The following is a 27247-nucleotide window of genomic DNA, read 5'->3' on the forward strand; positions in this document are numbered from 1 at the left end:
GCATCATGCTATTACATATGTGAAAAAAACACAAACTTTCTATTCTCATTATGGCCCTTCAAGGCAAGTATTTTAATTCCAACTTGCTCAGAAATCCATCTGTACTGGGACACATGGTGTGAATTTAAAACCAAAGTCTGCTTCAAAGATCTCAAGGCAAAACATTCAATGCTCTGAACCTACAAGAGGGGGCATAGATATCTGAGAGTAACGGGGTGGTTTCTAAACGCCTTTTTAAAGCTATTAATGATATGATTTTGGAGCTTCAGAAGACACATTTTTCTTAAAAAGTCTCTATACCATTGCTGAATACCTCATTTCCAATTTGTTTCCACTTATAATTAGGAAATTTTATTTTTGAATTCTAAAGTCTAAGAATTTAAACTGTTTTTCTCATTTTGCTAATAAACAAAAGACATATTTTTATTAATAAAACTAAAGATAAGTCAGTCTGCTTTACAAATAAACTAGCTATGAAAACAGATTAATATATAACTAAACTTCAAGGCACAGGATCATATTTAACGTTGGATTAATCGTTTTATCTGTTTGATTATCAGTATCATAAATAGTAAAATAAAATAAATGTCTTATCTATCATCCTAAAACAAATAAATATTTTAAAACAAATATTTTAAAATGAAACAATCAAATAAATGGATGAAAAACATATCCCTCTACTTATTAGTAAATGAAAGAAAAAGTAAACATTAAATTTTGATAATGATATAACAACGTGATTCCAGGACAAATTTTTTTTTCCTAAAATCAATCAACATCGAAGAAATACATAAAATAAATACCCTATACACTTATGTCTCAGAAGTTATACTATTTATTTATATTTGTGTACATGCCAACACTGCTGATATAATAATTTCAAAACTAAGGATACACTGAGTTCATGCCACACCCATCAGAGCAAAATATTCTTCAGCTGGTTCCTGCAAGAAACTGTGGTACAACAGACTAAAGGACTCTGGAAGATATGACTTATATTGCAGCTCCTTTTTGGTCATTTGTTGCTGACATCCTATTATAATGCAATTATAGCTATAAAATATATACTTCCAATTATATCATATCATATAGGAAAATTATCTCTGCATTTACATACAATAATGTAACATTTGAGATATATGTTATGTACCTCATAACTTACAGTAAGACACATTTTTCTTTCCATTAGTTTGCAGAATAAGGGTCATATTCCATTCTAATATCCATGTGGACTTGTGTTTCTTTTATTAATTTACACTTTCTACATCTATGACTTTCATTAAAATATTTTATATAATTATTGTTGTTATAGCTGCAGTGTTTTCTTTTAATGTCTCAGTAGGGAAATGCTATTGGAAGAAATAATTGAATGTAAAGTCATTAGCAAGATTCCACTGTGTTTTTTTTTAAGATCCAAACTTGGAAAGTAATTCAGAATCCTATCTCCTCAGGCAAGAATGATCTACTTGAAATCCTTGCAAAAGTAAAAGACATTTTAGGGCAGCAAATTTGCAGAGACTAATCTGTGAAAGAGGTGTGCATATTTGTGAACCTAATTTCTAAAATACTGTCAGAGAAATAACTCACACTGTGTAGAAGATTATAAATGATGAAACTGGTTATAAGTATTTTTACTCTATATTTTAATGGAAAGACAAAAAGTTGTGGTTTGGGGAGAGAAATGAGATTATAAAATATAGTATGTAAACAAAATGAGAAGCAGTGAAATATATCACAATCATATGTAGATACACACACACACACACAACAGAAATGATCAAGGAGGTAGCATATTGCAAGAACTTGGTGGGCATAATTCTGAAACTAAAGCAAAACCAATTACTATGAAAAAAGAAAGTCAATGTTAAATCAGTAAATAATATTAGAAAAGTATATTTAGTAAGATGTTTATACTGGTAGAAGACTTCTAAATTTTTCATGTAACATTACTATACTGTTACCTTCAAACCCATTGCCATTTTTATTCCTCTTTTCATATTAGCTCATAACCATATCCTCTTGTATTTTATAATACTTTTGAAGTATGTGTTTCTCTTTACATATGGCAATATATTTGTATAATTATATTATTTTACTAATATTACTTCCTCAACGAACTAACATGTCCAAGAAACAGCTCCAAATGTTTATTTTCATAAGGTTGATAGTACTAATAGTAATGAGTACTAACAGTTTTGGAAAGATCAAAGTCTTTTCAAGCCAAAACTCTCAACATATATTTATATATGGAAATAAGCCCATATGTATGAAAAAAAAAACATATTTTGCTTATATCATTTGTAAGTCTAGTTACAAGTAAATATGATTTACATATCTTGCTGCAACATATGTGACAAAGTATTATAAACACCTAATTTCACAGAAACTGTTATCAATTAATGCAATTTTTCATACTAACAAATGTTAGACTAACAGTTATTCTCCAATGACTTGGGAAATACCATTTTTTAATAAATTAATCACATAACATAATGAGAAATTCAAAGTGTATTACACAGAATGACTTGTTAATAAAGAGAAAATAAATCAGTTTAAGCTTGTGTCTAACACGGTATTCATGGAGGCAAAATTACCAATATGTTTTCAGCATAATGTGGCAGAAAATGAAAAATAAAATAGAAAATAGGAATAAACTGACCACAAATTAAACAAGGTTACCATAGTGTGGCACAAATAAAGATCCACTTTGTTTTCTGTAACTATTATCAAAAGCCTTGTAGAGATTTATGCTACCTAAAATCTCATTACATAAAACATTAGAAAGTTTAATATATTGTGTTATTCAAGTTTGATTTTAAAATGGTTGACATGATACATTTTCTCATTTATAAGTATTTCAAATTCCCATGTGATATATTTAGTTTCCAATTCATGAATCTCACTTTGCTAAAGTCTGCCCATCAACTGATGCCTATCTCCTTTTATGTACATACACATACAGAAACTGGTATATTATCCCCCATTATTACCTATAAGTTCATCTTTACTGAAGTTTTCTATAGATAATTGTTTCCCTATAAACTCTAAAATGTTTAAAAGAATAAGAAAATCTGATTTCATTATTTTTTAAGAAAAAACTTATCACAACTGAGTGATTTTTATCTGAAAACTTATCCTTAGAAAATTAATGTCATATAATTTAATAAACTTCATGCCATGTTTCATTATTTGTATGTGAACATGACAACTAAGCACTGATGGTATACATATGCATGGGGGGGTGAACATGCACACATATGTGTGTGTTTGATTTCTTTTCAGGAACAGTGACTAGTTCATACTTCTTTCCTGGGTAAGGTCTTTTATTAAAAATAGTGCATATTTTAGACAGAGCACATCAGGCAATAGATGGTACTAGTTATCATGATTTTGAAGCTGGGTTCATTATGTTAAAACTGCAGCTCTGACATTAAACTGTATAACTTTGGGATGCTAACTAACTGAACTGATGCTTTAGTTCCCAGATCAGCAAAGGAAGGCTGATAATAGTACCCACTTTATATGAGTGAGAGAAGAATTAAAAATGTTAGTTCACATAATGTGCTTAGAGTATGTCTGGCTAATATGAAGTTCTCAATAAATATTGCTTGATATATGGTTATAACTGGAATATTTGGTAATTCAGTCAGACTTGTTCTATCAATGCATGTATCTGTCAATGAAAGATGCATAACATTGTACTAAACATTTTATAAATATAATTGATTCAGGTAAACAAGGGGTTGAGAGGCTGGACAGTTTCAGATTCACAAAAATTAAATTTTTCTATCAAAAACTTCAATGATAAAAAATTTTTAGTGGCTATAATTGAATATTAATAAAACATGAGCTAAACCAACCTGTTATTTGGTTGAGTGTTTCCATGAGAGGTAATGAGTTTCTTTACTCACCATAATGAACACAATCAGGAGCACTGTTCTTAACTAATCTTAATATTTTATCATTCTTTCCATAGTAAACAAAACCCCAAATTCCTCAACTATGGCACTTTATGGGCTTAAAATAAATTCTAAAACAAGATAATTTCTATATGCTTTAATTATCTATTTTATAATGGGAGTAATAATAAAATGTATTTCCTAGTGTTACTGAGAGTAATATATGAGTTAATGAAGGTAAAAATCACTACCAGAATGTATAGCAAATAAAAAGCACCAATACACATGTCCAGGTATTATCCATAAAAACTTAATATGCTTTCTATTTGCTCATGCACATAATATTCTAGACATTATACTCCAGCAAAAGGTAAAATCAGTAAGAAAAGAAAGGATATTTTTCCGAAGATGAAACTAAATGCCTATGTTGATCAATTTTGTAAGACTGGTTTCATTAAAACCCTTATATACTTGACCAACAGAATGAATTATATGAAATGTGGATAGATTTGAATATTTCACTTGCTTTTTCTGATATACTAAAAAAGTAAAAAGACCCTTCCTTATGATAGAAATTATTCTTCAGTTCAGTTCAGTTGCTCAGTCGTGTCTGACTCTTTGCAATTCCATGAACTGCAGCATGCCAGGACTCCCTGTCCATCACCAACTCTGGGAGTCCACACAAACCCAGGTCCATTGTGTCGGTAATGCCATCCAACGATCTCATCCTCTGTCATCCCGTTCTCCTCATGCCCTCAACTTTCCCAGCATCGGGGTCTTTTCAAATGAGTCAGCGCTTCACATCAGGTGGCCAAAGTATTGGAGTTTCAGCTTCAATATCAGTCTTTCCAATGAACACTCAGGGCTGATCTCCTTTACGATGGACTGGTTGGATCTCCTTGCAGCCCAAGGGACTCTCAAGAGTCTTCTCCAACACCAGAGTTCAAAATCATCAATTCTTCAGTGCTCAGCTTTCTTTAGAGTCCAACTCTCACGTCCATACATGACCGCTGGAAAAACCATAGCCTTGACTAGACAGACCTTTGTTGTCAAAGTAATGTCTCTGCTTTTTAATACTCTGTCTAGGTTGGTCATAACTTTCCTTCCAAGGAGTAAGCGTCTTTTAATTTCATGGCTGCAATCACCATCTGCAGTGATTTTGGAGCCCCCAAAAATAAAGTCAGCCACTGTTTCCACTGTTTCCCCATCTATTTGCCATGAAGTGATGGGACTGGATGCCATGATCTTAGTTTTCTGAATGTTGAGCACTAAGCCAACTTTTTCACTCTCCTCTTTCACTTTCATCAAGAGGATCTTTGGTTCTTCACTTTCTGCTATAAGGGTGGTGCCATCTGCATATCTGAGGTTATTGATATTTCTACCGGCAATCTTAATTGCAGCTTGTGCTTCCTCCAGCCCAGCATTTCTCATGATGTACTCTGCATATAAGTTAAATAAGCAGGGTGAAAATATACAGCCTTGACATACTCCTTTTCCTATTTGGAACCAGTCTGTTGTTCCATGTCCAGTTCTAACTGTTGCTTCCTGACCTGCATACAGGTTTCTCAAGCGGCAGGTCAGGTAGTCTGGTATTCCCATCTCTTTCAGAATTTTCCACAGTTTATTGTGATCCACACGATCAAAGGCTTTGTCATAGTCCGTAAAGCAGAAATAGATATAGATGTTTTTCTGGAACTCTCTTACTTTTTGGATGAACCAGAGGATGTTGGCAATTTGATCTCTGGTTCCTCTGCCTTTTCTAAAACCAGCTTGAACATCTGGAAGTTCACGGTTCACATATTGCTGAAGTCTGGCTTGAAGAATTTTAAGTAACACTTTACTAGCATGTGAGATGAGTGCAATTGTGTGGTAGTTTGAGCATTTTTAGCATTGCCTTTCTTTGGAATTGGAATGAAAACTGACCTTTTCCAGTCCTGTGGCACTGCTGAGTTTTCCAAATTTGCTGGCATATTGAGTGAAGCACTTTCATGGCATCATCTTTAAGGATTTGAAATAGCTCAACTGGCATCCCATCACCTCCACTAGCATTGTTCGTAGTGATTTTTCCTAAGGCCCACTTGACTTCACGTTCTAAGAGGTCTGGCTCTAGGTGAGTGATCACACCTTCGTGGTTATCTGGGTTGTGAAGATATTTTTTTGTACAGTTCTCCTGTGTATTCTTGCCACCTCTTCTTAATATCTTCTGCTTCTGTTAGGTCCATACCATTTCTGTCCTTTATTGAGCCCATCTTTGCCTGAAATATTCCCTTGGTATCTCTAATTTTCTTGAAGAGATCTCTAGTCTTTCCCATTCTATTGTTTTCCTCTATTTCTTTGCATTGATCACTGAGGAAGGCTTTCTTATCTCTCCTTGCTATTCTTTGGAACTGTGCATTCAAATGGGTATATCTTTCCTTTTCTCGTTTGCTTTCGCTTGTCTTCTTTTCACAGCTCTTTGTAAGGCCTCTTCAGACAGCCATTTTGCTTTTTTGCATTTCTCTTTCTTGGGGATGCTCTTGATTCCTGTGTCCTGTGCAATGTCATGAACCTCCGTCCATAGTTCATCAGTTCATTCTTGTCATCTGTTTGACCACTTACAATTTACCTTGATTCACGGACGTAACATTCCAGGTTCCTATGCAATATTGCTCTTTACAGCATCAAACCATCACTGCTCTTTCCATCACCAGTCCCATCCACAACTGGGTGTTGTTTTTGCTTTGGCTCCATCCCTTCATTCTTTGTGGAGTTATTTCTCCACTGAGCTCCAGTAGCATATTGGGCACCTACCGACCTGGGGAGTTCATCTTTCAGTGTCCTAACTTTTTGCCTTCTCATACTGTTTATGGGGTTCTCAAGGCAAGAATACTGAAGTGGTTTGCGATTCCCTTCTCCAGTGGACCATATTCTGTCTGACCTGTCCACCATGACGCGTCTGTCTTGGGTGGCCCCACACGGCATGGCCCAGTCTCAGTGAGTTAGAGAAGCTGTGGTCCATGTGATCAGATTGGCTCGTTGTCTGTGATTGTGGTTTCAGTGCGTCTGCCCTCTGATGCCCTCTCTCAGTTCCCACCGTCTTACTTTGGCTTCTCTTACCTTGGATGTGGGGTATCTCTTCAGGGCTGCTCCTCCTTAACTCGGACGTGGGGTAGCTCCCCTCAGCTGCCGCCCCTGACCTTGGACAGCACGCGCGGCAGCAGCCACGATGGCACACACGTGCGGCCAAGAGGAGCTACCCCACGTCGGAGAAATTATTCTTAGCGGATCACTAATTACCAAAGAAATGCAAATCAAAACCACACTGAGGTATCAACTCATACTCAGAACAGATATCATCAATAATTTACAAATAATAACTCTTTTATTCTGTTGGTAGGAACACAAATTGGTGCAGCCACTATGGAAAATAGTATAGAGGTTCCTTAAAAAACAAAAACTAGAGCTACCATATGACTCAGTGTTCCCACTCATTGGCGTACATCCAGGGGGAAAAAAAAAGAAAGAAAGAAAAAATACTTTAAGCCAATGTTCAGAGCAGCAGTATTTATAAGAGCCAAGAGCCAATCTAAGCGTCTGTCAGCAGATGAGTGGGTGAAAGAAGACGTGTTACATAAACTCAATGGAACATCATCTTTCAGCTATAAAAAGAACGAAATATTACTTTTTAAATTGATATGGATGAACCTAGAGATTATCATACTGAGGTAAGTTAGTCAAAGACAAAATATTGTATTACTTATATGTGGAATGTAAAAAATAATACAAACAAATCTTTTTTTTTTTTTTGTCCATGCCACCTGGCCTACAGGATCTTAGTTCTTTAACCAGGGATCAAACCTGCACCCCCTGCATTGGAAGAATGACGTCTTAACCACCGGACTGCCGGGAAAGTCCCACAAATGAATCTAAATCCAAAACAAAAACAGACTCAGAGAAATAGAAGTCAAACTCACAGTAACAAAAGGAAAGGTGAGATAAATTAGGTGTATAGTATTAACATATATTAATATAACCTACTATATATACACAGACAAGCAATAAAAATTTCCTGTATGACACAAGGAACAACATTCAATATCACATAATAACCTATAGTAGAAAAATCATCAGAAATATAATTTCAGATAAATTTCTTAACTCTGTACAACTCAGCCTCCTCACCAGTAAAATGAAAAATGAGACAGTAAATATACTCTGAAAGCACTCCCCCAATATCCTCAGCAACTTTTAAAATTACTTAATGATAAGAGAAACTGAGGTATTTATTCTGAATATCTGCTACATATCACTATAACTTATTTTCCTCCAGAGTCCAGTTACATTGCATTAATCAGGAAAAAATTTATGCTCCTAATTGTCAGTTATTTTCCATTTCAATTGAAGTTCTACTCAAGATAATAGCTTCAGTGTTTTTATCCTATGTTCTCTAATTTCAGAAAATTCTTATCCTTTTTCCCTTGTTAGTATCTTTTAAACATTTTACACAAGATGTCAAGTTCTACATAGAGACCACCGGGTGTAAAATTTCTAAAAAATCTAGAAGTGGGGAAACAATCATGATGATCTTCCACTATAAATGAAAAAAGTGATTCTTATATTTTATAAATCAAATGTGTAATAGGACAAATTCTAGGTACATCTAACATTCTCACTCTACCTCTACTTCTAGGTTGCTTTTAGGTTTATTTTGTTTAGCATATTTTCCAATGCATTTGCTAATGGCTTCAGGCACTGGATTACCATGAATTAAAATAATTAAAAAGAACTCAGAAAATGTAAAGAGTGCCAGGGAAGAGTTTCCCTAAACATTCTTCAATTCTGTCTTTACAAGGCTGACTCTTTTTAAAAAAGAAAACTGATATCAACAATACACAAAAATTAAAAATATTTTCCACTATACATACTTATATAAATTTAGTTTCTCTAAAATATTTGTGTTTAGGATAATATCATAACAGGTCTATCTTGTCATTCCCACAAAATCACACTGCTAACCTGTGTAGTAATTTTATTAAAAAAAAATAGCTATTCTAATTTTCTAGTGTTTTAATCACTTTATTTATAATTTTAGCAGGTTTTATAATTTTATGAAACTTATGAGTATCTGAACAGAAAATTACATTAGTAATTTTTAGGCATGAGTTGAATTCTCATTTGATTTTATATTAGCAGGGGTAATGTATAACAGAGATATTAATCCCTTCAGAAATAATTCACTTATAGAAAATGTCTACATGATTTTAAAATAAATAGAATGAGTATTATGCAATGTAAAAATAATTAAAACAGAACATAAATCACTAATTTCACCCAGTTATTAGAAATGAAAAAAAAAATCTTTGGAAAATCATCAATTTTTCTAATTTTGGACTCATGACCTTAGCTCTTAAAATAATTAAGATTCCCAAGCTCTCAGTTTATATGAGTTATATCTATCAATATTTACCATATTAGAAATTAAATAACTGAGATATTTTTAAAAGTACATTGTTGCTAGTGCCTTGATCCCTGCTAATATTACCTACCACTGCCTTTGCGCCATCAGTGCCTGCCCTAAATACAGTGAAAATGGCAAATATATTGTCAGAATTTTTATGAAAATAGTTTTGATCTTGCAGAATGCCAAGAAAGAACCCAAGGATTCCAAGTTTCCACGAACAGTGTTACAGCATGTTTGCACAAGGGGTTAACACTCCCCAAGGCCCATAAGAGATAGCCAACACAACCCTCTTTAACTTTCCCCCTAATCTTTCCTGAAACATTTGAATCAGTTACTAATTTTTAAATTTCAAATTACACATACATAACATAATTTCATTCAAAATCAGGTGACCAGTGAGGAGGACTAGGAAGTATTTTAGCAGAGTATTATCAAATAGGTATTCTCAGAATTGAAATGGGACAAAATATAAGAGAAGAGATAAATTCCTTTCAGATATAAACTTTTCAGTTTTTCCATATCCTCTACATTTGGGCTTTGGGAATGGGACTTGTCTTCCTTCATTTCCTTCACTCTTCTTTTTTCCCTTTGTGTTTCCTCAATCAGCATACATATGAACATTACTGTTCATACTTAGAGCAAAGAGTTATATATTACTGTTCTATGCTTATCTATTTTTTGTTCTTTTTGTTGCATTAAAATATGGATTCTATGAAAAAATTCCTGAACACGTGGAATTATTTTTGATCTGTTATAATTTCCAAGAGAAATACGGGACATAAAGCAATGAATCTGTCAAAGGAGCAAAGGAGAATACTCAAACTGAAAAATTCACGTCTATATACAAAGTTATTGCAGAATATACACTCAGCTATGTCCATACAAAAACTGTCACCAGCACTTCCTCCTTTACTGCTATTGAAAGAGTTCTTAACATCACTAGGATTGACCGCAACAAAAACAAAGCCCTTTTTGTACACTGTAAAATCCCCTGCAGTGGGACTGATAGAAACTGAAATAGAACTTTTTCAGAAAGATGAGAAACGATTTTCTCTCTTTCTTTCTCAACACCACCCCCCCCCTTTTTTCTTTGCGTGTTCCTGATGTGACTACGACATGTGGAAATTTGATATTGCTAAAATGGTGCTGGAAAGTTAAAAATAAAATTTAAATCATTTATTTAAATAGAAAAACATTACTACTTGATACATTTAACATCTCTTCTTGAGAGAAAACTCTAAAGAGGGTACTTTTTAAATGTTTAGATTCATGATATTTGATTCCAAGACAATCCAAAAGGCAATAAACATATTTATGTCCATGCCTCCAGAAATAACTGCTAATATTTCTTTGATAATATCCCCATTATTATCCTCCTAAATCTAACTGGACTTCATTATTATCCCCCTAAATCTAACTGGACTTCTTTAAAGAAGAATGCATCAAGGATGGATAGAAAGACAAAATATAGTAGAAATAACACTGGGTAGAGAAGGAGATGGAGATTAACAACAAACAGCATGAATAATCTTACTGTGGTGATGTAAACATCCTGAAACTGATTTATGGAAATGATTGCACCTCTTGATAAACATACTAGAAAAGTTATTATACATGCAAAATGAGTGAATTACATGGTATATAAAAATGCTTCAATAAAGTTGTATTTTAAAATGAACACACTAATAAAAATAAATGGGAAAATAATGAACACAATGAGTGAGAGGAGCTAGACAGCAAAAACATATACTATATGAATCAATTTATTTAAATTTAAATTGAACAAAACTAATTTAAGGTAATAGACAACACAGTAGCAGCAATTCTTGGTTAGGGGGAATATGGGTGGTACAGAGCACAAGGTGGGATATCTGAGGTATACTTAATATTCTGTCTTCATTTGGTTGCTGTTAGATAAGCTTGGTTTGTAAAAATTCAGTGAGATGTACACTTATGAGATTAAGAAGAGGTGGCAAGAATACATAGAAAAACTGTACAAAAAAGGTCTTAATGATCCAGATAACCTCAATGGTGTGGTCACTCACCTAGAGGCAGACATCCTGGAGTGTAAAACAAGTGGGTCTTAGGAAGTATTACTACAAACAAAGCTAGTGCAGGTGATGGAATTCTAGCTGAGCTATTTCAAATCCTAAAAGATGCTGTGCTTAAAGTGTTGCACTCAATATTCCAGCAAATTTGGAAAACTCAGCAGTGGCCACAGGACTGGAAAAGGTCAGTTTTCATTCCAATCGCAAAGAAGGAAATGCCAAAGAATGTTCAAACTACTGTACAATGGCACTCATTTCACATGCTAGCAAGGTAGCACTCAAAACCTTCAAGCTAGGCTTCAACAGTATGTGAACCTGGGAATTTCCAGATGTTAAAGTTGGATTTAGAAAAGGCAGAGGAACCAGAGATCAAATTGTCAACATCCACTGGATCACAGAAAAGGCAAGAACATTTTTTAAAAAAAATCTACTTCTGCCTCATTGACTATCTTAATATCTTTGACTGGGTGGATCATAATGAATTGGAAAATTCTTAAAAAGATGGGAATACTAACCAGCTTACCTGCCTCCTGCAAAAACTGTATGCAGGTCAAGAAGCAACAGTTAGAACCAGACATGGAATAATGAACTGGCTCCAAATTGGAAAAGAGTACATTAATGTTGCATGCTGTCACCCTGCTTATTTAACTTATACGCAGAGTACCTCATGTGAAATGTCAGGTTGGATGAATCACAATCTAGAATCAAGACTGCTGGGAGAAATATCAAAAACCTCATATATGCAGATGATACCAACTTAATGCTAGAAACTGAAGAGGAACTAAAGAGCCTCTTGATGAAGGTGAAAGAGAAGAGTGAAAAAGCTGGCTTAAACTCAACATTCAAAAAACTAAGACAGTGGCAACTGGTCCCATCACTGCATGGCAAATAGATGGGGAAACAATGGAAATAGTGGCAGATTTCATTTTCTTGGGCTTCAAAATCACTGTGGATGGTGACTGCAGCCATGAAACTAAAAGACACTTGCTCCTTGGAAGAAAGGCTACGACCAACCTACACAGCATATTAAAAAACAGAGACATCACCTTGGAGACAAAGATCTGTCTAGTCAAAACCATGTTTTTTTCTAGTAGTCATGTACAGACGTGAGAATTGGACCATAAAGAAGGCTGTGTGCCAAACAATTGATGCTTTCAAATTGTGTTGGTGGAAAAGATTCTCAAGACTCCCTTGGAGCAAGGAGATCAAACCAGAAAATCCTAAGGAAATCAACCCTGACTATTCATTGGACGGGCTGAGGCTGAAGCTGAAACTCCAATACTTCAGCCACCTGATGCAAAGTGCCAACTCATTGGAAAAGACCCTGATGCTAGGAAAGATTCAGGGCAGGAGGAAACGGGGGTAGTAGAGGGTTAGATTGATGGATGCCATCACCAACTCAATGGACATGAGTTTAAGGAAACTCCGGGAGACAGTGAAGAACAGGGAAGCCTTGTGTGCTGCAGTCCATGAGGTCACAAAGAATCCAACATGACTTAGCGACTAAACAACAGCAGTGTGCAATTATTAGTACGTATGTTATACTGCAATAAATCACAGTATTTCATATACACAGTGAAACTGAAAGTCGCTCAGTCGTGTCGACTCTTTGGACCCCATGGATTATACAATCCATGGAATTCTCCAGGCCAGAATACTGAAGTAGGTAGCCTTTCCCTTCTCCAGGGGATCTTCCCAACCCAGGGATCAAACCCAGGTCTCCCACATTGCAGGCAGATTCTTTAACAGCTGAGTTACAAGGGAAGTCCAAGACTACTGGAGTGGGTAGCCTATCCCTTCTCCAGTGGATCTTCCTGACCCAGGAATTGAACTGGGGTCTCCTGCATTGCAGGAGTATTCTTGACCAACTGAGCTATGAGGGAATCCCTCATATACATATTCATATACATCCTGTGAAAGTCGCTCAGTCGTGCCTGACTCTTTGTGACCTCATGGACTACATAGTCCATGGAATTCTCCAGGCCAGAATACTGCAGTGGGTAGCCATTCCCTTCTCCAGGGGATCTTCCCAACCCAGGGATTGAACCCAGGTCTCCTGAATCCAGGTCTCCCACATTGCAGTAGGATTCTTTACCAGCTGAGCCATCAGGGAAACCCATTAGTATATACATGCTCATTCAAATTTCCTTTTCAACTTTAAAATTATGGGCAAGTGTATGTAACGTAAGGCTATTATACCAGATACTTAAAATACCTGTCAAAAGCTGGCTGAGGACATCATAAAATATGATTTTCAAACTTCCCACATTTACATGCAATTTGTGTTTATTTATTTATTTTTTGTGTGTGTGTTTAGTTTATAAGATGGACTCTACAGCAGCTTTATTAACAAGGGAATAGCATCCAAGCTAGTTTATTTTTGAATCGTCAAAGCTTTCCTAAGAGCATTTATGTTGAATCTACAGGAATAGTTGGTGGTGAGATGCTGGCCTCAGGCACATTGGGAAGAGGATCTAGAGAGATTAAGTTGTGCACAGCAGACATCAATAATAAGTCCTGACAGAAAAGGATGGGTGAATGTTTACTGAGTAGAAGCAGCTCCCCATGTTCTTTTCATTATTCACCCACTTCTATATCTAACATCACTTTGGTCTCTTCCAGTTACACTAATGTTGCAATCCTTCAAAGACCAGTCTAACACTTTGGCTTCAGCTGAATGCTCCCTGATATCCTGTAGGTAAAAGAGCACTTCCTGTTTTGAACTCTTCAATTAATGTAAATGAGATAAAAATAAATTACTGAACAAATGATATAGCGATTTAGTTTTTATTGAACAAAAATACATAGTTTTATGAATTACAATCATGACTGATGTATTTATCCACCAAACTCCAGACTAACTCTCACAGTGAACTACATGTCATGAACTTTTGGATATTCGTAGATTAACACAAGTATTTCCATTAATAGCTGGTGATAACATAACAGCTGCATTCAAGATATAAAAGTCCTGCAGGTATTAGTTGCCAGTCATGTTCATTTAGATTCAAAAGTTATATGTATTATATTTTATTTTATTTTTTTATGTGACAGTGTATTTTATATGTAAAATACAAAGACAGAGTTATGAAATATAAAGTTATAAAAATTTAAAATAAAATTTTAGCTTATGAAATATAAAGAGAGTTATGAAAGATGAGAAAAAAAATATATCCTTAACAATTACTGAAACAAAGAACTAATGAGAAGACTGGAGGCTAAATCAAAAAATGTGTGGGTAGGACCCTGTATACTATGATGAGAAGTTCAGAGTTCATTCTAACCATGTGGGAAATCTTTGGATTTCTGTATAAATCTTTGGATTTCTGTATCAACTGTATAAACATAAAATGAAAATAAACAAAAATGAATCAGCTAATAAATTTAAGAAAGCTTTTAATTGGCATGACAAAATTGAATAGCATATGTATTTCTTCATTAATTCATATATTTGGATTGAGGGTAGAAGGAGAAGGGAATGACAGAGGATGAGATGGTTGGATGGCATCACCAACTCAATGGACATGGGTATGGGTGGACTTTGGAAGTTGGTGATCGACAGGGAGGCCTGGCGTGCTGCAGTTCATGGGGTCGCAAAGAGTTGGACATGATTGAGCGACTGAACTGAACTGAAGATATATGTATTTGACTTGACTTGAAATATATACATATATTTGATTAGTACATTCAAAATTTACTTTTAGGTAAAATCAAGAGCAAGTATGCACTCTAGAAGCCTACAGTTTACTTTAGACAAGGAAATGATCTAAAATATGGTAATACGCATCTATTATTTAGATGCAAAACAAATGGATGTAGATGATAGTAGGTGAGGGGCAGCATGAGAAGTTCTGAGAAGGGAAAGTAAATGTGTTCTGATATTTTAACAAGTCTTCTGGCAATATAATGAAAAAAAGAAGGCACAAAATACTCAGAGAAATTGGGGGAAGAATGGTATGAAAACACACTTGGAGTTGAGAACACCATGCTTAATCTGAAAGGCAGTGAGGAAACTGAACTCTCTAGAGCAGATTCTATGGTTCTACTAGGGGAAAAAAAAAAGTAGAAATCATGTGTCATACCCTTTTTGATTCAAGTCCCCAGTTTTTCACACCAAATGCACATATTAGCATACAATTTATTTATGCATTCATTCAATGTGTATTCAAACATCCACAGGAATAACATGTCATGCCTGTCCTTGTCTGTGACATCTGTCTAATTTATGAGGTTGAAGTTATGAAGCCTTTTTTAACAAGGTTATGCAAAGATACATAAATATTTTTTGACTTCAATAATAATTTACCCATTAGAGACATGCTTAAAAACTGTAGACTCTGATAAAATGTCCTTCTAGAAGTTTAAATAAAAGGAAACACAATAATTAACCTAAAATACCTTTTAAAAAGATGCTTTCTATTATGGTTTTAATTCAAACATATTATTTAAACTGTCAACATCATAATTAATATGTTACTTAGTAATTATGAGCATTATTTAACATGCTAGCATTGGCATGACTGTGAGAGTTCATTATGAAGGAGCTTAAGTGGACGTGATCATCCCATATATTGGGAACTTACAAAATGGAACCAGATTTCTTCTCTCCACTTATTTTGGACAGGTTTAAATATAGTACATTTAATAGTTCAAATACAAGCAAGAATCTTGCTTCCATGGAGAATTAACCACAGCTATTATAGTTAACTGACAATTCTTATTTGAGAGCCCCCCATCAGGGCTTCTATAAATGATTTACTCAGGGTGCTTAAAGCAATTTTATATGCAGATTTGTAACTTTACAGATGCATCCCATTTAATTCAGTAGCTACAGAGAATCCATTGTAACAGTCTTTTTTTGCAATAATTATATGATTAAGGGCTTATTTTGGGAGCCATTAATAATATCAATGAAAGGATTAAGACAATTTTTTGTGTGTGTGAAAAATCATATAGAGATCAAAGAGCTACAGAAGTTAATGCTTCTCTACATTTTAAATAAAAACGTAATCACAGAAAAGCAGAAATTCCTCCTCAACCCACTCCCAAAAAGGATTCTGAAAAATCCTATGTTTGGTTTTCTAACCAAAACAAATAAAATACAAACTTAGTTATGGTGCCAGTTCCATACTACTTGTAGAAAAACTGCTCTTGAAAGATGATATTAACACTTATATGCAACAAAATGATTAGATTTCTAATCACCAAACTTGTCTCAAATGGAATTCCTAATTTTAAAATCTTATTTCCCATTAACACACACCTTACCATGAGCCAGCATTTTAGAAACAGACAAATAAGCCCTCAGATTTGCCCAGAGACCATTAACTATCCTTCCATTATACCCCAGATGCTCTATCATCAAAATCCTGGCATGTTATAATTTCTCTGAATAATTTGCACAACAGAAATTTATAAAACTATAGACTTATGTATCTGAATTTTAAGTATCAAGAAGGTTAAAAATAAAGCAAGCTTTTATAAGTACAGGAAAGACAATCCTGAAAATCACTGTTTGTGCAATTATAATTCAATTTATTTTTACATATGGTATGACTTCCTCCATATTTTAAGAAATCCTTAAACAAAAGAAATGCCTGAATAGAAATTCGAATTAAAAACAAATTCACTAAATTGTTTATTAAGTTTTTAGAAAAATTACTTTGTGAGTACGTAGACAGGATGAAGGCTTGTCAAAGATAAATCACTTTGTTACTGATTTCTGACAAATCATAATAGTGAACAAATATATGAATGATATTTAGTATTTAACTAATTTATTAAGAAATACTTTGACCACCTGTTGTGAAGAGCCAACTCATTGGAAAACACTCTGATGCTGAGAGAGATTGAGGGCAGGAGAAGGGGGCAACAGAGAATGAGATGGTTGGATGGCATCATCAACTCAATGGATGTGAGTTTGGGCAAACTCAGGAAGACAGTGAAGGACAGGGAAGCCTGCAGTCCATGGAGTTGCAAAGAATCAGATACGACTGAATGACTGAATAACAACATTAAGAAATTTTAATATAAACTTTCTAAACTACAAATTTGAATAAACCAGTCTCTTTATAATTGAAGATTTTCTTTTACTTATCCAATGATATTGCATGGTATTTTAATTTATATTTATTTTAATATTATAATAATTCAGATAGTTTAAACATATTAAAAGAATTAATTCATATGCTAGATATCTAAGGAAAACTTTTAAAATTGCTTTCCAAGGTCAAATAATCATTAATCAATATTCTTTACCATATTTTTTATAAAATTGCCCATGAATCTAAATTTTACTTGCTTTTCCCCACACCAATGGAAAAGCATTAGCAGTAACATATTTTTTTCTGTAATTTCTGGAGAAAATGACATAATTCTGTTTTTGAAAACTGAAAAGTTAATTTGATTTCTCAACTAATGTATCTAGGTCTAGAGGATGCAGAAGAGAACACATGAAAAAATAAATAATCTAATACATTTTAATATTTTCCAGGTGCCATTTGCAATTTCTTCCACTAGCATTTTAGTGATACAGGGAACAGTTTGATATTGAAAAGGCATTGTAAAGTATTCTAAAGTACAAAATTTTATGTTCTTACCTATGCGTAATACATCACACAGATGCAGGTTGAGAGTCTACACTAAAGGCAGAAAGAATATTAGAAATATCATACCTTTGAGACATAATCTTATAGGCATCAGGTAGATAGCATCGTATATTCTCCATCTGAGCAGGGTCAGAGTCACAAATTTTGTCATCGGTCCTCCCATAGTTGGCACTTTCAATCATGATGACATCTGTTCCCGGACAGCGGAGCTCAATGGGGTAGCTCTCACAGGAGAGCTCTCTGCGAACCACAGCCATCGGGATGGGGGCACGGCTGAAAGCTACCAAAAGGAGGAGGAAGAAAAATAAAACATCTCTGTTACGTACAAAGGAAAAATATGTGGTTTTGGTCTACTAATACCAAGGAATAAAGCAATTCCAATTCATAAATTGAACTAAAAATGGAGCATTTCACTTCAGGAACTTGACAGGATTTTAAAAAATCTAATTATACAAATGAACTTACTCGCAAAACAGAAAGAGACTCACAGACTTAGAAAGTGAACTCATGGTTGCCAGTGGAAGGCACAGTGAAGCACTTTGAGAAGCAAATCTACACATTGCTATATTTAAAATGGATAACCAACAAGAACCTTTTGTATAGCACACGGAACTCTGCTCAGTGTAATGTGCCAGCCTGGATGGGAAGGAGATTTGGGATAGAAAGGATACATGAATATGTATGGATTAGTCCCTTCACTGTTCCCCTGAAACTATCATAACATTGTTAATCAGCTATACTCCAATACAAAATGCCTTTGATGTTAAAAAATAAAATTAAATTTAAAAAATCTAATTATAACAATTATTTCTTAAAAACCTAGTCTTACAGTTTGTTTGTTTTTTCCCCTTATAAATGGAAACAAAACACTCTGGATTTTCTAAAGCACTGGCTGGTAGATGAGCTAAAGACTATACAGAAATATCATCCAACTTGTAACACAAGAGTATCAAAAATCAAATTAACCTCAGGAATACTGTATTTGTTTCATTTTTCTATGGAAACCATTACCCCTCTCCAAAAAAGTACTGTTCTTGAACTTATATATACTTACTTAAAAAGGCAATCTATTTCAATTTTAAAATTGTTTTATTGTTTCAAGAAATAATTAAAATAAATCAGTATACTTTTTGAGTTAATGATAGAAATAGTGAATGTTCTTTTAGAAGATAGAGATTTATAAGGACACAAATTACAATTCATTCAGGTCCCTTGCTGCATCTATCTTTCAGTGTCAGGAGGTAACAAGTTAACAATGTGGTGACCTTCTTATCAAAATTGTCTACAGAAAAAAACATTGTATTTTTCTTCCCTTCCCTTTTTAAATTTTACTTAAGTAACTTTCAATCAGGTAGTATCACACTAAACATATTGCTTGATACACTGATTTATTTTACTTATTAATTTAACAATATATGGTGGAAATCTTATCATTTATAGTTGAATCTCACATTTTTAACACCTGCATTACATATATGTATACACATAAAATGTTATTTAATTGGTCTTATGCTGACAGGTACTTAGAAATGTCCCAGTGTTTTTGTGTCATAATATTGTAAAGAAGTACAAACCTGTGTACTTGGCTGTGATACTTTAGAAAAAATATAATTATCTAAATATATTTTATGGCATATGTCTATAAATAAAATTTATAGGGGGTAAATATATATGAAGTTTGAAAAATATCACCTACTAAATGTCCAAAAAGCTTAATATAAATGCACACTTTTATCAGCAGTACTTTCTTCTTTAAAACTACAGATTACCAATTCTTTCATAATTTGCCAGTGATAAATAATGATATAACAATCATCTGTATTTTAATTTTCACCATTTTATTTATACAATGAAATATATTGTCATATGCTTATTGATCCTCCACATGTATTTCATTTGTGAACTACTTGCTCACATATATAGTTTGTAATTGTTAAAGTTTTTGCATAGCAAGAAAATTGAAATTTTGTTCTTTGTGTTTTTCTTGTTTGCTGTTTGGTTTCAGATATATGCTGTGCATATATATTTCATTTTCATACAGCAAACCGTCTATCTTTTCATTTCAGATTTAACAGTTTCATAATCCAAGACTGTGAACATAATCAGTACATTATTGCAAGACAGTCAAATGTTTAATTGGAATAACTCAACAAGTCTTTTTTTAAAGGCACATGACTGAAATTCCAAAATTAAGTGTTTACCAACCAATTATTAAGTTGATATCCACGTAAGAGAATTAATTATAGAGATAAACACATGATAGCATTAACTTTTAATTGACGATTGATTAACTCAGTGTGTACATACATAAAAATGTATTTAAAGAAATACATTCAACTTTTCTTATGCTTTAACATGAAGTATGAAACCTGAGAAGCAAAGAAGAGAGGAGAGAAACAAGAAAGTGTAAAAAGAGCTGTAATGGGGAAATGAGATTTTATTACTATAAACATTTTCACTTGAAACTTAGAGAAAATACTGATTTGTTTTATGAAACCACAACTTATATCTAAAGAAACTGACATTAGTTTTTATCTCATTTCAATACTACTTTGGAAAAACCATAAACACCCCCCAAAGACCCCAGGCATAACCTCCGAGTAAGTCACTCAAGCCACACTGTACAGTTAACTCCATTCTTTTCATTCAGCTTCTTTCTTGTTCTGTTCTCCATCACCTTTAAACACAGAGACAGATACACACAGGAAACACACACACACACACGAATCTAGCACAGCCACAGCACTATCGAAAGAGAATGAACATAGAGATTGGAGGAAACATTATTTTTAAAGTTTGATTTTGAGTCAATATTTGACAGAGTAGTCTCACAACAGACACTGAATTTTTAAAATGTGCATTTCTATGGTACCTAATATTATATATATATGTATATATATATATAAAATTTAGAAATTAGACACCTATTTTTAAACCTGAAGTTCTTTTTAATACTGAGATTCTTTCAAGGAAAAAGACATTTTCATTAATGTATATAATATTTTAAATAATAAAATCATTGAAAAATAAACATGCTCCAATTTTGGAATCTAGTTTCATAACTTTGATCAGTTAAAATAAAATAATAGACAATTTTTTGCTTGTTTATTTACAAAACATTCTTGAAATCTGAATTTTTCAGAATATTTTACAGTAAACCCTTGAGCATTTGCTAAGGGACAATTTTTTGTCTTAACTTTGGTATAACTATTTAAAAAAATCACATCAAAACTGCTTTCAAACATAGAGTTGATCTTGCTATGTTTTGTTAACCTAACCAATTAAATCAAATTGTTTAAAACAAGTTAATTTAATAAAGAAAGAAAAACAAATAAGCAAATCATACAGTCAAAGCATTTGTCTAAGTGAACAATTTGACTGATTAAACTCATCAGTCAATTTTATTAAAACATGCACACACACAGACATAGCTTTATCTGAGTCTTAACTGTCAAAATATGATTTAGAACCAGACACTACAAAATGGCAAAGAGAGCTAAAATACGCAGGGCCAATTTCCCATGTATCTCTTTGGATCCTATAAGAACTATTCAAAAGTTATAGATACGGACATTTTTACAGGGTACCAGGGTTGATTTGTGAATTCTTTCTTCTTTTTAACATGTAATTGAATTTGTATCAATAACTCAGTGATAAATTACATTCCTAAATGCAGATGCTTTGTTTAAAGGAATGTATCACTGGAAACTATTTTATAACATTATCTGATTACCTACTTAAATTACCTCTAATTATGTTGCTAAATGCTTTAATCAGCAAGCAATTCAAAGGTAAAAATAAAATGCTTAAGTTAAAAGTTTTTTTTTTTCATCATTTTGTCTTGCTTTTCATTCAGTTATCATGATAACAATGGAGAGACTTTGGTTACTACAGAAAAATAATATGACAGTTTCCATGTCATAGTATATTTCCAACGCATAGTATATTCACTGCATTTAGCCAGTGAAATCATCTACCATTTTTTTAATCAGGATATATTGCACTGGGCATTGTGAAGCAGCTATAGAAAAATAATATGGGGCAAAAAAGACATATTCTTGAGCTCCAACTCACTTTCTTACCATGAGTTAACCTGTAGTAATAAGAGTTTACCTATTATGTGTGTGATAGACAGACTTTGACGGAATAAATTGGAAAACTAAATGTGAAACCTGGTAGATTTTTGATAGGATACCCACTGACCTTTGGGACCAGTGGGACTATCCACTGACCATGGGACCAGTGGGACTACCCACTGACCTTTTGATAGGATACTACCCATTGACCTTTGGACGGAATTTATTCCTTTAACGGAATAAATTGGAAAACTAAATGTGAAACCTGGTAGACTTTTTATAGGATACCCACTGACCTTTGGGACCATTGGGACTACCCACTGACCATGGGACCAGTGGGACTACCCACTGACCATGGGACAAAGGGGGCACAAATGAAAATGAACTTCTCTGCTACCAATGACCAGAACCTCAGAAAGTGCCCAAGTTCTATGTGAAAAACATCCTTAACTAAAAGTGCTCCTAACCAGGGATTAAACAACAAGAAAATTAGATCCCAGTTTTTGCTCACTTGTTTCAGCACAAATCACTCTGATTCTTCATTTTCTGAGACCTTGGCCACTCTGCTTTTGAAACTTCTTGTTGCTTTCCTATCATAATGCTGGGTTGATGACATTTGACTCAAAATACTTTAAATTATTGGTGAGTTATGGGTAACTAAAGATACCAATCTAAAGATTGCCTGGGCAGGGTGGAGGTGGGGTGAGTGGTGGTGCAGGGAAGTGGTTGATGAGGTTCAGAAATGGGTGCTAAAAGCTATGACCACAGGAGAGTTAATTCCTTCCACCTGGCTTCAAGAACAGAGGTCAGAGTCTTGCTAAGGTAACTTCAGAGCTTTATAGAGGGGAACACTCAAAGAAGAGAGTGGAACTTGACACAGGATTTCAGGACAAAAGATAGCAATTAGGTAAAAGACTAAACAGATTAAGAGACAAGGGATCAGTTGGTTGAGGGTATTAATCTAGCATAATTAATTAAGTTTTTAAACAAGTTGAATTTAAGTGTCAGGATAATACTCAAGAATGTTTAATTCTCATTTGGATTCATGAGTCTAGAATTCAAGAAAAGAATATAGGCTAAAATCATGGTAATGACACAAAATTGCTTGAGGAGTACACATAGAGTAGAAGAGGATAAATGCAGAAGTTGAAGTATCAGTGGCCAGAGAAGACACATAGATGAGTGTATTGATTAGATGCTGGATATCTATAACATAGAGAAAAGCACTATTTATCTACTTTAAGAAGATTTTGAGTAAAAGGACTAACATACCTGCCACTACCACTTAGCTTCAGGACAGATGAATCAAGTATGTGTGAGTTCATGTATGCTCAGTCACTTCAGTCATGTCTGACTCTTTGTGATCCCATGAACTGTAGCCTACCCATTTCCTTGTCCATGGAATTTTCCAGAAAAGAAATATTGGAGCAGGTTGGCATTTCCTTCTCCAGGGAATTTTCCCAACCCAGGGATTGATCCCACATCTTTGTATCTCCTGCATTGGCAGTCAGATTCTCTCCTACACCACCTGAGAGCATAATATCCCATGTATGAAACAAAATTAAATTTGCTAAGAAAAATTAATCATAGAAAGGAAAATGCAAATTAGAAGGATATTTGCAGTAATAAAGATAAAATTTTTAAAAAATAGATCTCTTTCCTTTAAAGTAAGAAGTAAATTAAACCATTTATAAGTCAAAGCCAATGATTTTAAAGGAATTTCTTAATTATAGAGAATACTAACATATCTGGGAGTGGGTTAGTTTCTACCATAAATTATCAGTAATGCCTTCTAAAAATACTCCATTACGTAAATGCTGCCAAAAAGCAAATATTCCCAATTCTAAGTTTCAACAGAACCTATGACATAATTTTCTTAAATATGTTATAGTTTCTCTGTGTTTTACATGCCAACATACTTATCCAATTTTTTAAAACTGTGCTCTGAAGATCTAGTCTGAAGTGTTTGGCTGCAAAAATAATATTGGAAACCCAGTGAAATATCAACCTATTATCTACTTTCTATAAATGTACATCTACTACCAGCAAGCATCCAATACACTGAATTTCAACAAGTCTACTTCAATAAAGAATACATATAATTTAAATACTTTAGTATTTAATAAAGTGTAACAGTGACAATTAAAACTGACACCATAAAGAAATAACCAAAGGCAATTATGGTCTGAGGTTAAAAAAAAAAAGCATGAAATTTACAATTCTGAAATTACAGGAAAAAGTATTCTAAAGAGAGTAATATCATGAAACAATTAATGCAAAGCTATCCTTTTGAATTACGGAGCTTTAACATTAATCATTCTTTTTAAAGATACATATACAAATCGGTGACCTTTAAGTGAAATTATCCACATGGAGGTTGCCTAAAAAATGTATCAAGTGTCTGAATAAATGAATTCATATCTACTTGTTATAAGTTTCAACATTTAATAAAATTATATTCGACATGTCTTCCAATTATATTCATGAGGGATAAAATGTCTAAAACTGTGTCAAATTTCACGTATCACAATTATCCCAGTCTTTTTCTAAATGTCAAAAACACCAACCTGGCTGTTCAAAATGTTCTTAAGACTAAAAATTATAATTTCAAGATAAACAAGAGTCTACTAAAAAAAATTATACAATTTAAAAGAAAATTTAAAAGATATGCCAATTTAATTTGAAATGTATATTTATCAGTTACAAGATGGCTGTGAACAGACGACTCATTGGAAAAGTCCCAGATGCTGGGAAAGATTGAGGACAGAAGAAGAGGGCATAAGAGGATAAGATGGCTGGACGGCATCACCAATGCAATGGACTTGAACTTGGGAAACTCTGGGAGATGGTGAAGGACAGGGAGGCCTGGTATCCTGCAGTCGATGGGGTCGCAAAGAATTGCACATGACTGGGCAACTGAACAACAAGGCTGCTGCTGGGTGTTACTAAACCTAAGACATGGATACTGTTTAAATTCTCCATCCACATTGGTGATGATCTCAGGCCTAGCAGTGGTCCTCTACAGAATGGGATTCCAAAAGTCTGGCAAAAAGACCTTCAGAGCTATCATACGAAATCAAGAAAATGACAAACATTTGCATGTGATGGTTAATTGTTTGTGTCAATGTAACTGGACTAAGGGATGCTCCAGGTAGCTGCCCCAACAGTATTTCTGAGAGTATCTTTAGGGCCTCTCTAGAAAAGATTAACAAAGTTTAGCATTTGATTCTGAAGACTAATCACTGTCACAAATTTAAGGTGGGCTGTTCAGGGTATGAATACAACAAAAATGCAGAAGTATAAATTTTCTCTCTGCATGAACTGGAATAAGTATCTTCCACCCTCTAACACTGGGGCTCCAAGATCTCAGGCCCTCAAACACAGGCCAGGACTTATATCAGTGACTCTCTGATTTTCAGGTTTTCAAATATGGATTGGAACTACATCATTGCATTTCACAGGCTGCCATCTTGCAAACCAGCAAAATATGAGACTTCTCAGCCTTCATAATTTTGTGAGTCAATACCTCATTATAAATTTCTACATATTGACCTCTCAGTAGATAAACATAGATATAGATAATAGAGATAAATTTGATATAAAGATAATATGGATAATGTGATATGTGAAATTTGACAGCTTAGAAATTTCATTCCTCATGAATAAAACTGGAAAACAATCTAGAGAAACCTAATGACATGAGTGTGGCAAATTCTCCAAAGCCAAAAGACAGTATCCATGATTACTAAAACCAAAGGTTACAGAAAAATGGCAACAAGATCTGATGGGTAAAAGTTCATAGCAGGAGAGAACAGACAGACAGATGGTCCAGAGCAAAAGAAATGAGAATCTTCCAGAGTGTTTCCACACCACTCTGAAAGTTTATAGTTGATAAGAAAATGGGCAACCTATGAAAGGTTTAACCAACTCAAAATACAAAGAAAATGGGAAACAAATGCAAAGTAATGAAGCAATAAACATGTTTGGGTGCTTAAGATAGATTTCTTAAGGAAGCAAACTTGAGATATCCTTTAAAGATGAAATAATATGTGAACACAGGAGAAGATAATATAATATTCCAGGCAGAAGTTCGGAGCAAAGAAAGATATATTTAATGTCCTGAGTAATGATGTCAGGAGATACCTGTACCCCCCTGTACATTACAGCATATTTTCAATAGTCAAAAATTGGAAACAGTATAATTGTATTATAATGTGAAAAATGATGGATGGATGAACAGAGCAGATGTGGTATATGTACACAATGGAATATCATTCAGTCAAGTGAAAAAAGAAAATCACACCATTTGCAATGCTGATGGATCTTGAGGCCATTATGCTAAGTAAGGAAAGTCAGACGAGAGAAAGTCAACTACTGTGTAACACAACTTAAGGATACACAGAAAAACTATACAAAAAAAGATCATGATGACCCAGATAACCATGATGATGTGATCGATCACTCCCCTAGAGACAGATATCCTGGAATGCAAAATCAAGTGGTCCTTAGAGGTCGAACAAAGCTAGTGGAGGTGATGGAATTCCAGCTAAGTTATTTCAAATCCTAAAAGATTTATGCTGTGAAAGTGCTGCAGTCAATATGTCAGCAAATTTGGAAAATTCAGTAGGGGCCACAGCACTGGAAAAGGTCAGTTTTCATTCCAATCCTAAAGAAAGGCAATGCCAAAGAATGTTCAAACTACCATATAATTGCACTCATCTCACAAGCTAGCAAAGTAATGCTAATAATGTACAAGTTAGGCTTCAGCAGTACATGAACCAAGAACTTCCAGATGTCAGGTTGGATTTTGAAGGGACAGAGGAATCATTGATCAAACTGCCAACATTTGTTGGATCATAAAAAAAAGGAAGAGAGTTCCAGAAAAACAACTACTTGTGCTTTATTGACTACACCAAAGCCTTTGACTGTGTGGATCACAACAACCTGTGATTGAATTCTTAAAGAGATGAGAATACCAGACCACCTTATCAGCCTCCCAAGAAATTGGTATGCAGGTCAAGATGCAACAGTTAGAACTGGACATGAAACAATGGACTGGTTACAAACTGGGAAAGGAGTATGTCAAGGTGGTATAGTGTCACCCTGCTTATTTAACTTGTATGCAGAGTACATCATGTGAAATACTGGCCTGAATGAAGCACAAGCTGGAATGAAA

At 34.1% G+C, this 27247-nt stretch overlaps 1 protein-coding gene across 12 annotated transcripts in view; it reads right to left on the reverse strand.

Moving 5' to 3' along the window:
• Positions 1–27247, reverse strand: part of ADGRL3 (adhesion G protein-coupled receptor L3) — a 923733-nt gene that overhangs the window by 461687 nt on the left and 434799 nt on the right. For all 12 annotated transcript variants that reach the window (XM_043906659.1, XM_043906657.1, XM_043906653.1 and 9 more), the window contains one exon: positions 18062–18275. In XM_043906659.1, the coding sequence (XP_043762594.1) occupies positions 18062–18275 (214 nt within the window). The remainder of the gene's footprint in view (positions 1–18061; positions 18276–27247) is intronic.

This window comes from Cervus elaphus, chromosome 6, assembly GCF_910594005.1.
Source record: "Cervus elaphus chromosome 6, mCerEla1.1, whole genome shotgun sequence".
Classification (NCBI taxonomy): Eukaryota; Metazoa; Chordata; class Mammalia; order Artiodactyla; family Cervidae; genus Cervus; species Cervus elaphus.